This window comes from Micropterus dolomieu, linkage group LG03 (genome assembly GCF_021292245.1).
Source record: "Micropterus dolomieu isolate WLL.071019.BEF.003 ecotype Adirondacks linkage group LG03, ASM2129224v1, whole genome shotgun sequence".
NCBI classification, from domain to species: Eukaryota; Metazoa; Chordata; class Actinopteri; order Centrarchiformes; family Centrarchidae; genus Micropterus; species Micropterus dolomieu.
In genome coordinates this window covers 18,796,147-18,809,531 of record NC_060152.1, presented here as the reverse complement: position 1 = coordinate 18,809,531, position 13,385 = coordinate 18,796,147, and the positions used below count along the sequence as shown (strand labels likewise).

Genomic DNA, 13,385 nt, shown 5'->3' with positions numbered 1-13,385 from the left:
TCTTCACACTTTCAATTTCAATTCAACAAAAACGTGATGTTTAGTAAGGGGTGTCTAAGCTTCTTAGTGGCTCTATGCTTGTAAGTGAGTAAAGCCCTAGATTAAACAAGATCCAGTGGCGCATTATCTTTGCATCCATATGGCATCAAAATGATGCAGATAACAAAGTGGGAGAAACCAAGCAAATTTCATAACAGCTTTAATGTCAAAATCAACACAATCCAGAGTTCAGCAGACCTATATACACAGTAGTATTCACTTATTGCTATAAGACCAAAATCAAGATGACAGCAGCTCAATTACTAGATCCGGATACATACATTTAAACATTGTTTCTGCAATATGACACTAAACTACAAATATTTTACATTACAAAATTGTTTTTGGCAAATATCTGACCAACCACCACAGCTTTTTTTATACACAATGTATAAATGAATAATGGACAGAAGGCATAACCCCTTGAATTCAATAAGTATATAAAAAGACAATTTAGCCACATTTGTTAATACATATAATATTTTATATATTAAAAACTAAAACTTCAGTACGGTGGCCCTGAGAATGCACTGCAACTTAAAAAATACATTTAAATCGACAAAACATAAGACAAATTGTGTGTTTTCTCTCTTTGCACAATGTTTCTGCATTTTGTTGAATTGTGTTTTCTGTATAGGCAGCTCATTTACATATTTTGTTCTGTTGAGTGTATTTAGTTGTGTTTTCTGTATTTGATTGTATTTTCTCACTTTGCAGCATTTTTTCCATTTTCTTGTGTCTTGTGTCTTTGCGTGTGTTTTTGTTAAGTTGCAAGCATTGAGCTGTTACGGCCACCACAGGAGAATCAGACAGTTTTAAAAAAAGAAATAACCTTTTCCACATACATCACGTTGAGAAAGACATAAAGCTCAACAGCTACATTTGTTACATTTACATCAGTAGTATCACTGCAGAAAGGCTTTACAGGAGAGTAGAGTTTGGTCACATGCGTGGAGCAGGCTCGACCAAATACTGGATTTCTCTATGGGGTTTTGCACAAGTCTGTTTGCTTTCTACATTTTGGAAAAAGAATTCAAAGAGATTACTCTGCTGCTCAAATATTGCATTGCAGTTTGTTTGTCCAACAGGAATGGTGAACATGAGTAAATATGAATAGGTAGACTACAAAGACATAAAAACTGAAATGTTTTGTACTGCAATTTTTGTCCAATTGTCCTCTCTTTGAAATGCTAAAACATATTGAAGGCTTATTGGGCAATGCTACACTTTTGATTAATACACATATTGTACACGCAGTGCTGAAATAATAATAACAGTTATGCACAATCACAAATGCCAAGCTGACACTTCCACATAAACCAATAGCCACTGTGCACCCTGATAAAGACGTGACTGCACAATTGATTTTGCTCTCAAATCTGGCTAGATTGGAGCCCGGCCTTGCTCCCAGTGATGAGATTAGCTGCAAGACTTAGTGGAAGAACAAAGTGAGATCCTTCTTTGACAAATCCAGTGTTTAACCCCATGTAGCCATTCCCAGTGTTGATGACCCCATTATAAGTGTTGCTCATAAAGCCACACATAAAATACATGGCTCCCTTCTCTGTATTGTAACCAATACAGCAACCAGGGGCTCTTCTTTGATAGAAAGCTTTCTTTCACAGGGCATGATTGATTTCCATTTAAATGAAAACAGAGAAGCCATCAAACACCATATGAATGAAACAAAGGCATTGTTGGTATTTTCCAAATCATCCCCAACACTTCATTTGATTCGTGAGATTTTATCACTCCCTCACACACAGCTTCTCTCTACCACTGTGTGAGGCATTAATCTAACTCTCAACAGCATTCAGAGAGCTATTTACAATCTGCGAAACTAAAGTGAAAGCCTTTCAAAACGAAAAAGAGAGGGGGGGAAAGAAAACATCATCATTCATGGCGGTCGATTAATTTGCTGATGTTCACACTGGCTATTTCCACTTGTTTCTTTTTTTACTGAGGTTGAGAGAGGGGGGCAGGTTTTTATCTTCCTATTACACTGCCTCCTGTCATTCCTAATAGGCCAGGAACAGAAGATGTCAGACAACTGAATAGGAGAAGGCAAATACAGTTTCACTGCATAGCTGGTGGGAATAATTTCTTGTTTCAGGTAGTAAAAAAAGGGGGGAGCTCTGGCTGTGCTAAATTATCCCTTTTAACAAAAGAAGCTTTAAGCCATATTCACTGGCTTTGATTTGGATTCCTCAAATAGAATCCAATTAGAAGGTTTGAATATGTTCCAAATGTCCCAGGCTAAATTGTGTGTATGTGGAGTAGAAATGGCTGGGACAAAGACAAAAGTATACAACAGTGAAAAAATAAAAGAAAAAAACAGATATTGCATATGTATTGATGAGTTTGGGTTTGTGCAGGAGTGAGCAATGAACTGAAGGGTGACAAGCAGGCTGTTGTGCAAAGAAGTGTAACTGTCCTGAGTAGGAGATGACATAGCCCGCTGCATTGCTCCTCTCTTGCCTGCGTGTTATGGGACTGCTACTCCACCAGGAATTAGACGGACACTTTCTGGTCCTGCTCTGTAGGCACGGAGTATATCCTGCAGAGAGAGGGGGAACGGGTCGCAGGAAGGGAATACAGGGAAAGGGAGGGGGGGCAAAAGCAAAAGTATGTCATCTTTAAGATATTTTTAGGTTCTTTCTCAGTTTGTTAGCAGGAAGACACAAGAAACATCCCTGCGTGTCAGAATTCTGGAAACGGCATGCCTGCCTCAAGCTGCAGGGCTCTGACAGGTGCGTGGTGACTGCATCACCTCAAAACACAGCTCATCCCCAGGTGGGACTTATAAACCTGGCAAGGCACTGTTGATCCAACAAGCCAGAGGTTGCTGTGTGATTAAGCCTCTTTTCAGCAGAGCGATCAGTCAGCACCAAACACAGCCTGAGCTGACTGTGGCCCCAGGAGGCAGCAAGTAATCCTGGGGAGGAATTTAACCCCTTGCAGATTGTCTGAGTGTCTGCGCCACAATGGCAGTTCTCCTGCTGCTTGGAGATCTCTGGAGTCTAATTTGAACTCTGTAACCCCTCTGACACAACCTGCAGGTCATGCATTACTGCACTCCAGAACAAAAGAAACCTGATTACGTTGCAGAAAGTCTTCCTGGAGCTAACTGTGGTTAAATAAGCAAAGTGTAGAAGGGAGGCAAAAAGCGTAGAGATAGCGTCTCTGTATAACTGGTTTAGGCTGTTCTGCTGTATGACTGCTGTTGGCAGATTGTTGTCCGGGCGCCAGGATCATGTTTACTGGATTGCTTTATTTCTGAGTAGAGTCATACTCAGGCCTCACTTCATGAGGTAAGCTTTGGAACAGGTTAGGTCCTGTTCCATTCGGTCATACAGACCCAGTGGCACTGTCTTAAGGCTATTGTTTGATGGCTAAGATGGAAGGGTTAGAGGTGGGGAGTGTTCAGTGGTGGCAGTGGAGGACCTCAGGCTGTCATACTAATTTCTGTACAAGTCCAAACGAGTTGAGATGGGTGGATGCTTGTTGTGTTTTGCCACCTGAGTGTTTTTGTCTGATTTTAATGCTGACAAGTTGGATGGAGAAGGGCAAATTGGCAAGGAAGCAGAAAGGCTGTTACCCACCAGACTGGTTCTGTCACCTGCAGGCTGACTTAGCGCGAAGTGGAACATGCATTTCTCAGTAAAACACTGAGACAGTACATATCAGAGGCCGTAGGGATAAAATAAATGTTCTTCTTGAGTGTGAGAATGAGTTACACAGAAAATGGAACCCACCAAAAAGATATTCATAGATTTTTAAAAAAACTTTAAATATCAACTTTGAAAGTGCAGAGATTTTATCTTACCCTTGCTGCCGACTGTGCATGCGGCGTCTTACTAACATGATGGCTGCAAGTAGAAATAAAAAAGAAAAACGGTCATGGCTACACAAGAAAAAAGTTCATATGTGCTTAGGTATTAAAAGCTTTACAAGACACACAGGGACTACAGTGATTCTGGCCAAGCACTGAAACAGCAGTGCATATGTCAACAGAGGGAATGAAACAGGCACTCTTTTACATTTCACTACATTATGTCTCAACAAAACACAGAATACTTACAGACTACCGTTGCAACTGAAAGAGTCAAAACAGTCACAGCTACAACGATGACAATCAGGGTGAGTTGATCTACAAGATAAAACATAAAAGGTTGGCTGTAAGTGTATTAAACGAGCACTTAAGTTGACACCTGTGACATTATGAATCCTTTACACTTGATATGTAACATTTTAATACACTGAATATATGTTGCTAGTTATAATTAAAATACTTCTCTTATCCATTGTTTCTTCTACACCTGTGGCTTTATCAACAACTGAGTGAGGATCAAGGGTGTTATCACGAGTATTCACTACAAGTGGGAGAGAGAACAAAAGAACAGTTATACGAGTTACACTGATTTCAGGTGTATTTTAACCCCCCACATAACACTTTATGCAGTACTTCTACTGCAAACAGAATATAACAATCAAACTTCTAAACAAGACTTTGGAATGGTCATTGTTCTTCGTGCGTTAACAAATGTTTCAGGGTTTCAATAGAGGATCCAAGTCATTAAAGGAATAGTTCTACAGTTCTAATAGTTCTTCTTGCAGAGAGTCATTAATTAACAAGCTAATTTGTTTAATCTGTACCAAAACCAGTTCACCTGACGAATAATACTACAGCACAAAACCCCCTGTAAAAAAACTTGTGGTTTTTACACCAATAATAAGTGAGCTTTAGAGGAGCTTGCTTTTGTATTTTTTTTACCTTTAGACAGAGCCAGGCTATGGTACTGTATATACAGTATACTGTATGTGCATGAGTGTCTACAGAGAGGAAGAGGGTTGAGGTTTCAGATGAACTGTAGCAGAAAGGCTGCTTCACCAAGACTCAAGATTTGTTCTAAACAGATCTGTAATTCTATCAAATGTCCATCAAAGTGAAGATGAGGAGTGATGGAGAGAGGCATGGAGAGAGAATGAGAATGTCAGTGTTGATTAGCTGACCGGCACGATGGCGGAGATGTTGACGTGTTCACTGGCCTTTTGGCAGAATCCACAGGGCCCCTCCAGGGAGCTAATTGATTCAATTCAGGGCTTAATGGTTGGGAGGACGGAAAGCCAATAGGGGCCACTGCCTTCACACATCTCTCTGGACTAGAGCACCCTACACACAATGCTGACTTACTGACAATAATTACAGAATCCAAACCTTCATATATTCTCCTCTGGACAGCTACAATTACAGTGTTTGTAGGTGTGACACAGAAAATCCCACTGCCGTCCAATCCACACTGAGGTAATAAACTTACCACTTTCATATGAATCCTCATCATCCCCATCTGTGAAATAAGGAGAAATCAGATGCTTGAACAATACAGAAATGCATGTTTCTCAATGTGAGCACTTTCAAATAATAACAGTGTAAGAGTTAGGATATAGACAACACCTTTAATCTTTTAGCAACACTATTGATTGTTTGTTTTATGAAGTCAGTTGAGGACCAAATGGTCTGAGAGCACAAAAAAATGAAACTTAAAAACAAAAATCAATATTGTACACAGAAAATCAAACAATCTAAACTGTAGGCAATAACAAAACTGCAAACAAGGAACCACATCCATAAACAAATAGTGTTGACCAGAATAAATAATGAAACTATATAAGGAAGGAAAACCATTAAGTAAGAAATAAAAAAGAGGTTATTAACCTCATACATGGCCAAAAGAAACCACTAAGCTTACCCAAAGTCAAAACAAGGACAAAATACTGGAAGTGATAACAGTGCACGGATCATGTAGAAACAAGCAAAAGACCCGAGAATGAAATTATAGTGGGATAACTTCTTTGAAAACAAATATTCTTTGTTGTTGTGTACAGGTGTGATCTCTCAGTTGATTTAAATACTTAATTTGAATAACATTAATTTATATCTGTCCCTAAATAGATTTACCAGTTACAGTTACTAGCCAGTTACAACTACCTTGTTGGACAGCACCATGACAACTGTCCAGATTTTCCAGATAAAGATGCATTACATACCGTCAGCTGATCCTTCCTTCTCTTCTTTATCTTCTTTTGAAACAGCTGCAAAAAAGTTACATTAATAAAATATTAATATTCATCACATTTCTGCTCCAAAATACTGCTACATGCAGGGGATTCTTACAAGGACAGTACAGCACAAAAGGTATCTGGGCTACAATAGGTTTAATGGTATACTTGTATTACATACATTTGGTGAAGTCTATCTGCTGTTCATTTCTGCTATCTTCTTAATATCACCATGCGTGTTCCTCTTTCATGTTTTTCTTATATGTGTGAACACTGTTTCACTGAAGCACCTTCTCTTTTAGGTGGTTGTATAATTCAAAAGTGGGACAGTCTACATACATAGATAGATGAGGAAAACATTCCAGCGCACGGATGCATAGATCCTGATTAGATGTGTATCACCTTAAAGCATCACAGAGATGAGAACATACCAGTAGCAGCTGGCAGCAGCAGCAGCAGACACAGGAACAGCAATCGCATCATCTTCAAATGCTGCGGGGGGAAAAGAAATGTTAAAAATATCTGCTATTAATATTCAGTCATTGATGTGTGTGAAATCAGAGATAGAGTATGATGGAAAGCAGCAACACTGTCTATTATTGAGGCGTGTCTAGTACTTTGAGTGTCAGAACCACAGTCAGTTAGTTGGTGGAAAACAAGCCAACAAGTCCTGGTGCTGTTTTAACTGGTTTAAGTATGCATGTAAATCTAGATTGTAATCTGAGGTGGGTGGTGGCAAAAGGGTCAGGGAATGGGGGACTTTATTTCCGAAAATGCTCAGCAGAAAAACTGTTGTGAGAAAAACTGTCCTGAGAATCCTGTCACAGTCAGCTGGTAACAAGTGTCTATTGAACATTTTGCACTCCCTATGCAGTGGGTACTATGCCAGGTGTGGAGCAACACGAAAGTGTCCAGTGACTTCCACAGGCAAAACAAAAGGCAATCAAATAAATCAACTGATTTGTTTATTGTATCCTGCTAAGCAATATTCTTTTCATGCTCATCGGGAAAGAAAAAGTGTGAGCTCAATTTCACCTGCACATTCTTATCTGTCAACTTCATGTTATCCTGGAAGCTAAGTAATGAAATTGCATTGGCTGTGGTATCCTTTTCCCCATCCGTTTTGGTAGTTGTTGTTCTTAAAGAAAAATCTCCTCCTCTTCCTTGTGGCACAGGGCCCAAAACAAGCCCTACCTCCGCTCCCCATCAACACCACATAGATGTGAAACACAGATGTTCTCTGCCCGCCAAACAAAGTCCCAGCTGTTTCCAACACAATATGGATGGTGATATTTTTACATGGGAAACATGGGAATGGCCTCTCTTTCAGTCGAGGTCCCGGATGATTGGTCAGATTTAGCCACTGGGGTTGGCAGGGGATCGGGAGGCAATAGTTTCTGAAACATGTTTAATACTGTACACAGAGGGAACTCTCCCATTGACCTTTGTGCCAAATGTTACAGTGTATGCGCTTCTTAATTGTTGACCATGCCCATTGTGTCCTTGTTTCCTTCTCCATAGTTAATGACTATGTGGAAAGAACTGAGGTAACCTGCATTGTTAAATGGCAGATTATTAAATAGGGCTCTAAGGGACAGCCACAAACCTCTAAACACCCACCCAACACCCACACAGCAGTTACTGACTTACTGTTTCCTACTCATTACTACAATTTATGGAAGTGGATTCTGCTCACTGTTTGGCGAGTAGATTCCAATTACCATATTTGATGAATGGAAGAGGGAAAAAAAGAGGCATGGACTTTAAGAATGGAGACAGGAGACTCGTCAATATGAGTTCATTCTTTCAGTAAGGTGTTTGACAGAAAGACCTAGGCATCAGGAATCTGACCACAAACTGTAATCCCATGTATAAATTCTATAAATTCTGCCTGTGTCATTCATGTGAGACCAATGTCCACCCTGTGAGGCCACACATGACCACAACAAGATTATCTTCATGCTAAATCAGCAGAACAGCATTAAGAACTATTTTGGTTATATATAAGACTATATTGTAAAAATATGTTAATCACACAACTGAGGCTCATTGGAGAGGGAGCGTAGTGTGGGCTGTCCTGGCCTCTTGAATAGCTGCAGTAAATCTCCAAACGCAAACAACGTAAAAAGCTGCAAATAAAATCCCCTTCTGTATCCAATTTGCTTTTCAGAGTCGCTTTGGGTGAAATAATAAGCTGATCCAATTTGGAAATATTTATCAACCCAGTCCACTGCCTCTGTATCAACATGGATCCTGACGCCTGTATTATGTTTCAAATTGGGTAATATATTCTTGTACATTTGAATGCCGATTGAATTTGCTCTTTAATACCAGACCCAATTTGCAACATTCAATAACCAGTGGCTTGCTTATAAAGTAGACATGCCAGCTGCCTTCTGGTTAGAGATGCAAAGATCATAGAAGGTAAATGCAGAAATCTACAAATCACATAACTGGAGTACAGTGCTCCAAGAGAGGCATATACTGTACTGTTGCTGGAGGGTGAATCTGTCCTGTTTTTGTTCAATATTCCCCAATGCAGTTACCCACTGACTGGATTAACCTTGAACCTCATACCTGTCTGGCCAGGCAAGCCCAAAGTACAACTAAATCTTGTTTACAAGGTTTACCAACATTTTCCACTCTTTCCAACCCACAAGTGTAATCTATATAAACACAATGCACACACTAAAAGAGGTTTACTACATGTACATGAACAGAGCTACATTCAGAGACACAGATTATCTCTTTCTTATCTGCTCGCAGTGATAACAGCCCTCTGCTCAACCACTGTGCATCACTGACACGACTTTGACACCAGCGATAACAATCACTTACCTGCAAAGATATTAGAATTACTGTGGCCAAGAGAGTTTATATCCAAACAAATACAAGAGAGAAAAAAATGAGAGAAGGAAGACGACCGCAAAGAAAACTTTGATTATAGTGAAGACGTGTCAAACCTATAACAGACTTGCTCTAAAAACCAATGAGCCCAACAACAAGGAAAAAGAGTGAGCCAGAAAGGGAAAAGCACCTCGATCATTTGTTATTCATTGCCATTCAATTTTACAAAAGTGGTATGTGGTTCTTATCAAAATGTGTACTCAACTCTGCCATCTCTACAGGAGCTGTTTATCTACTTAAGGTTGATGCAAATTCCCTTTGCCCTTTAACATAACATACTCTGCTATGCAGCTGGACCGCAAACAAAATAGCCAGGAAACTAATGATAAGGTAAAAATAAAATAATGCGAAACTCACAATACCTCAGTTGGTGCTATTCAAACCAGTGAGTGATCCACCATCGACAAACACTGTGTCTGACAACCACGCAGTTATTTCCAATACTAATGGTTTGAGGATGACTTCTTGAGCATCAGGCCAAAAAAGGCCAACAGTGACACACCTAAGAGGATATGAAAGTGTGTCTGAACATGACTGCCAAGACACATATCCTTTATTTGTTCTCTCTCTCTCTCTCTCTCTTTCTCACTCTCTCTCTGCATGTGTGTGCAAAACTTGTGAAGTCACACAATATAGAATTCTATGGTTGCACCAAAAATGATGGCATTTTCAACACTTATCATGACCAAAACAAAACAGTAACAAACACATTCAGGACATAGAGGACTGGGCACGCTCACCTCAGGTTTACTTTTTATCTGATCGTGACAAAGCTGTTGTTCTTTGTTTTGTTAACAACACAATCACAAAACCTATCCCAATCACATTGAAGGTTTTCATAATCCAATCCAATCTATTTGAAATGCACACTGCATCACTCACTCTTCCAAAAAACAAGCAACTCTAAATATTTTAAAATAAACTCTGCAAAGACAAGATGTAAAGGGTTCAGTGACGTTTTGGTACCCTGCTTCATGTCTGACACTCCCTGGGCAAGCAGCATGATTAATTAGCAGGGGGGGGAATTTGTCTGCAGACAAACAATTTAAGTTTAAAAAAAAACTGTAAATGGCACTGTAAATGGCAATCTTAGAGACACACAGGAAGTGAGATGAGGGGTGCTGCCGTGCGCTATGTCAGTTTTTTTTTTTATTTACAACACCCTTGCCTTACACAACCCGTTTCCTTAAGGGAGAAATCTGCACTTTTTGGATGGATGAAATCAAGTTATTGTCACTTTGACTCACTGTATAACCAACAGAACTTGTTTAGCTCTCTAAGCAATTGTTTAGAGAAACAGCTCACATGAATTTGGCTGAACTAGGTGAGAAAGAAGTTACACTGCGGGATACAGGCTGATGCTCATTAGCTTACAAAAACGTTCAGACCTATATCTAGTAGGCTACTATTTGTGTATTATTACAATACAGCCAAATAATTACAACATTTAAAAACGACCAGTAACCTACCAACACGGGAGGACAGCTCTGTTGCAAAGTGAGGACTCCGCTTGTGGAAATTAAGCTTTTAAAATGAAATCCTTGTGTGTCTCTTTCTCTCTGCCATTAAACTTGAAGCATTCACCACCGCTATAGCCTGTCGATAAGAGAAGCCACCGCGGAGCTGACGTGTTAACAGGAAAAGCTGTTGTGTGGGCCAAGTTCGGGGCCATTTCATTCTCAGTCTACAAGGGGATTCACAGCCACCTCATTTTGCACCGTAGGCTACTGCCCCTTGCCTGTCACTCATGCTGTATGGTGGAAAATACCTCCGTGAGTTTGTTCGTAAGTGCTGTCACGACCGTTTTCCTGAAACTGAACTATGAGGTGATGATACTGATGATAGCAGCTTAGGGCATGCATAACATTAATGTAAATCAGTTATATATGTGCTAATTAAGTTCAATTGGTTTCTATTAGGCTATTTAAACTGAACCAGAAGTAGCAAAAAAAATTAAATAACAGCTACATTACAAACTCAGAAGTGCCTTGAAGTTATAGTAGCTCATGGCGACATTTAAGATCACCTGACAGTTGCAGCCTAGTTTGTCAACAAATGATGACGTCCACACACTGCTTGGACTCGTTGGGAGAGAGTGTTAACGCAACGTTTTGTAACAACTGAATACTGCTCTTATAAAGAGGCTACATGTGCAGTAAAACAGCTGTTTAAAACTCGGGATTTACTTGCTTTATTTTTTTTTTATTTCAGCCTGTGGCGTTAAGAAACGATAGGCCTAGGCTATATGCTTTGTAAAAAACACACTCCTTGCTGCTGTTATGGATATGATGTTAGTTAAAAAGTCGGGAGAGACTGCTTTGTTTGGGAGTGAAGGGGGGTGGTAGGGAAAGTTTTTCCCATAGTTAGCCTTTAATTTGGATAATTATCAACGCGGACCGCCATGTATTGATATTCCAAATTTTCACAAGGCGTATTTAAAATCATTTTTGATTAAGGAGCTGTATTGAGGAGCATATATTGTGCAGCACCTCCTGGCTCGCTCCCTCTTTCTCTCTCTCTCACGTGAACGCGGCTGCACAAACCAGAAACGTTAGAATACACCCCCCAGCCCCTCCTGCTGTCATCGCTGTCATTCTGTGGGAAACACTTGAAAGTAATATAGTAACGAAATTTGTTACTTTTATCACCCATTAATAAGTAAAGTAATAACATTACTTTTTTAAGGAGTAATAACTAGTCATATATTACAATTTCTGAGTAACTTGCCCAGCAGTGGTGCTCAAACATATAAGTCCTTTGTTTGCTTAGCTGTGTCCATTATTTACCTTCATCTGCACTCTCAATAATTTCAGCACACTTGCATTAGCATTAGGTTATCCCTCTTTCACCAGAAACACTCAAGTCTCAACAGTTCTGCTGTCTGCCTTGAGGAAGTTCTATTTGTCTAGTTTTGAGTGATGAATGGGGTGTGGGTATGTCCCAACCCATGGGACAACAAAACATACTAATCTGTGCACTGGATTATGGTTAGTAATTGGTATGTTGAGAAATCTTTATTGTCTTTTCTCTGAATTGGGATGTGATTTACAAGGCATGATGAAATAGATCACACCACACAGTTTGGCTTTTTGGTGAGTTATTAATGACCATATTGCTTTTGTTTCATTAACCTTTGCCACTATTTGCAATAACAATTCATCAGTGGTGGAAGAAGTACTCTGATTATTTACTTAAGTAAAAGTAGTAATACCACAGAATACAAATACACATTTAGTGAAAGTGCCTAAAGTAAAAGTACTCATTATTCAGTGGTCCACAGAGTAATGTATATTATGTTATTCACTTTAAAGCTTTATGTGTAAGCATCAAAATGTTGCAGTGGGCAAAGGTGGAGTTGATTTCATCTTATTACTGGGTAGCTTAAAGTACCCTTTATTAATACGTACTTTATTTGATTTTATATTTTTTATTTATAATCTGAATCTACAGAGTAACGTAACAATGTGGAGTAAAAAGTACAGTATTTCCCTTCAGATGTAGTGGAGTAGAAGGATAAAGTAGCATACAATTAGTAAAGTAAAGTAAATGCACTTAGTTATTCCACCACTGCAAGCATATAGTATAAGCTTGTGCTAAAAATAATCAACATGTAGGAAACAGCAGTAAAAAGTAGTAACTTCATACTCATTAAGAATATTGGCTGAAAGGTGAACTTACATTAAAATGAGCTGTTGTTCAGAGTTGCCCCTATATACTGCTGGTATGTTGTTGCTCCTACGCCAAGATCCTTGTTATCATGGAAACTGCCAGACTGCACCTTAACACAGGTGTACTCAGTCAGGAACTAGGAACTGTGTTCTTCATTGGCTGCTGAGTTTGTTGAAATCTGACACCATGAGTCATAGGCCTATCTGTTATACAAGTAGACTTTCTGTGAACACTGCTCAATGCCCACACTGAATAGATGTAATCACTTCAGTCAAAGTATAGTGTTAACTGTCATAAAATCATCAACTGCTGTCAGCGTAGTCCATCTTTGTTTGTAAATTGCGTTATTGTTCACACTGGATGCACATTTTCTGCAGTTGTGATGTGGGAGCAAATACTTTTATATTGAATAATAAGTGTAATTCAATTTTATTTTATCCTCTGCAGGTCTGGCCTGGTAGGAAGTTCCTGATGATGTTTCCCCCTCATAATGACCCAACAGCACGTGTTAACCATCTAGTAACTATCACAGCTGCTCGTGTTGGGACCTCAGTCACTGTGAAGGTTCTGGAAAGCAGCTTCATGCAACGCATCTTCCTCTCTGCTTGCCAGTCAAAGATGACTGACCTGCCAAAGTCTGTGGGAATGCACAGTGATCGCTCCTCCTATCTCCTCAGTGTGAACTCTATATGGCCTTTTACACTCCTTCG

At 39.5% G+C, this 13,385-nt stretch overlaps 1 protein-coding gene across 3 annotated transcripts; it reads right to left on the bottom strand.

Annotated features, from left to right (window-relative positions):
- Positions 1-182: 182 nt before the first annotated feature.
- si:dkey-262k9.2 lies at positions 183-12,740 on the bottom strand. 3 transcript variants are annotated; one of them, XM_046044816.1, is made up of 8 exons: positions 12,685-12,740; positions 6,531-6,591; positions 6,088-6,132; positions 5,358-5,387; positions 4,332-4,412; positions 4,121-4,189; positions 3,866-3,908; positions 183-2,596 (listed from the first exon to the last, which is right to left on the bottom strand). In XM_046044816.1, exons 2-8 carry the CDS (start codon positions 6,580-6,582, stop codon positions 2,551-2,553), a joined length of 366 nt encoding a protein of 121 aa, XP_045900772.1. In that variant the 5' UTR covers positions 6,583-6,591; positions 12,685-12,740; the 3' UTR covers positions 183-2,550. The 3 variants fall into 3 exon arrangements, with proteins under 3 accessions (XP_045900772.1, XP_045900770.1, XP_045900771.1); XM_046044814.1 differs by lacking the exon at positions 12,685-12,740 and adding an exon at positions 10,476-10,716; XM_046044815.1 differs by lacking the exon at positions 12,685-12,740 and adding an exon at positions 9,369-9,509.
- Between the last annotated feature and the right edge of the window lie 645 nt (positions 12,741-13,385).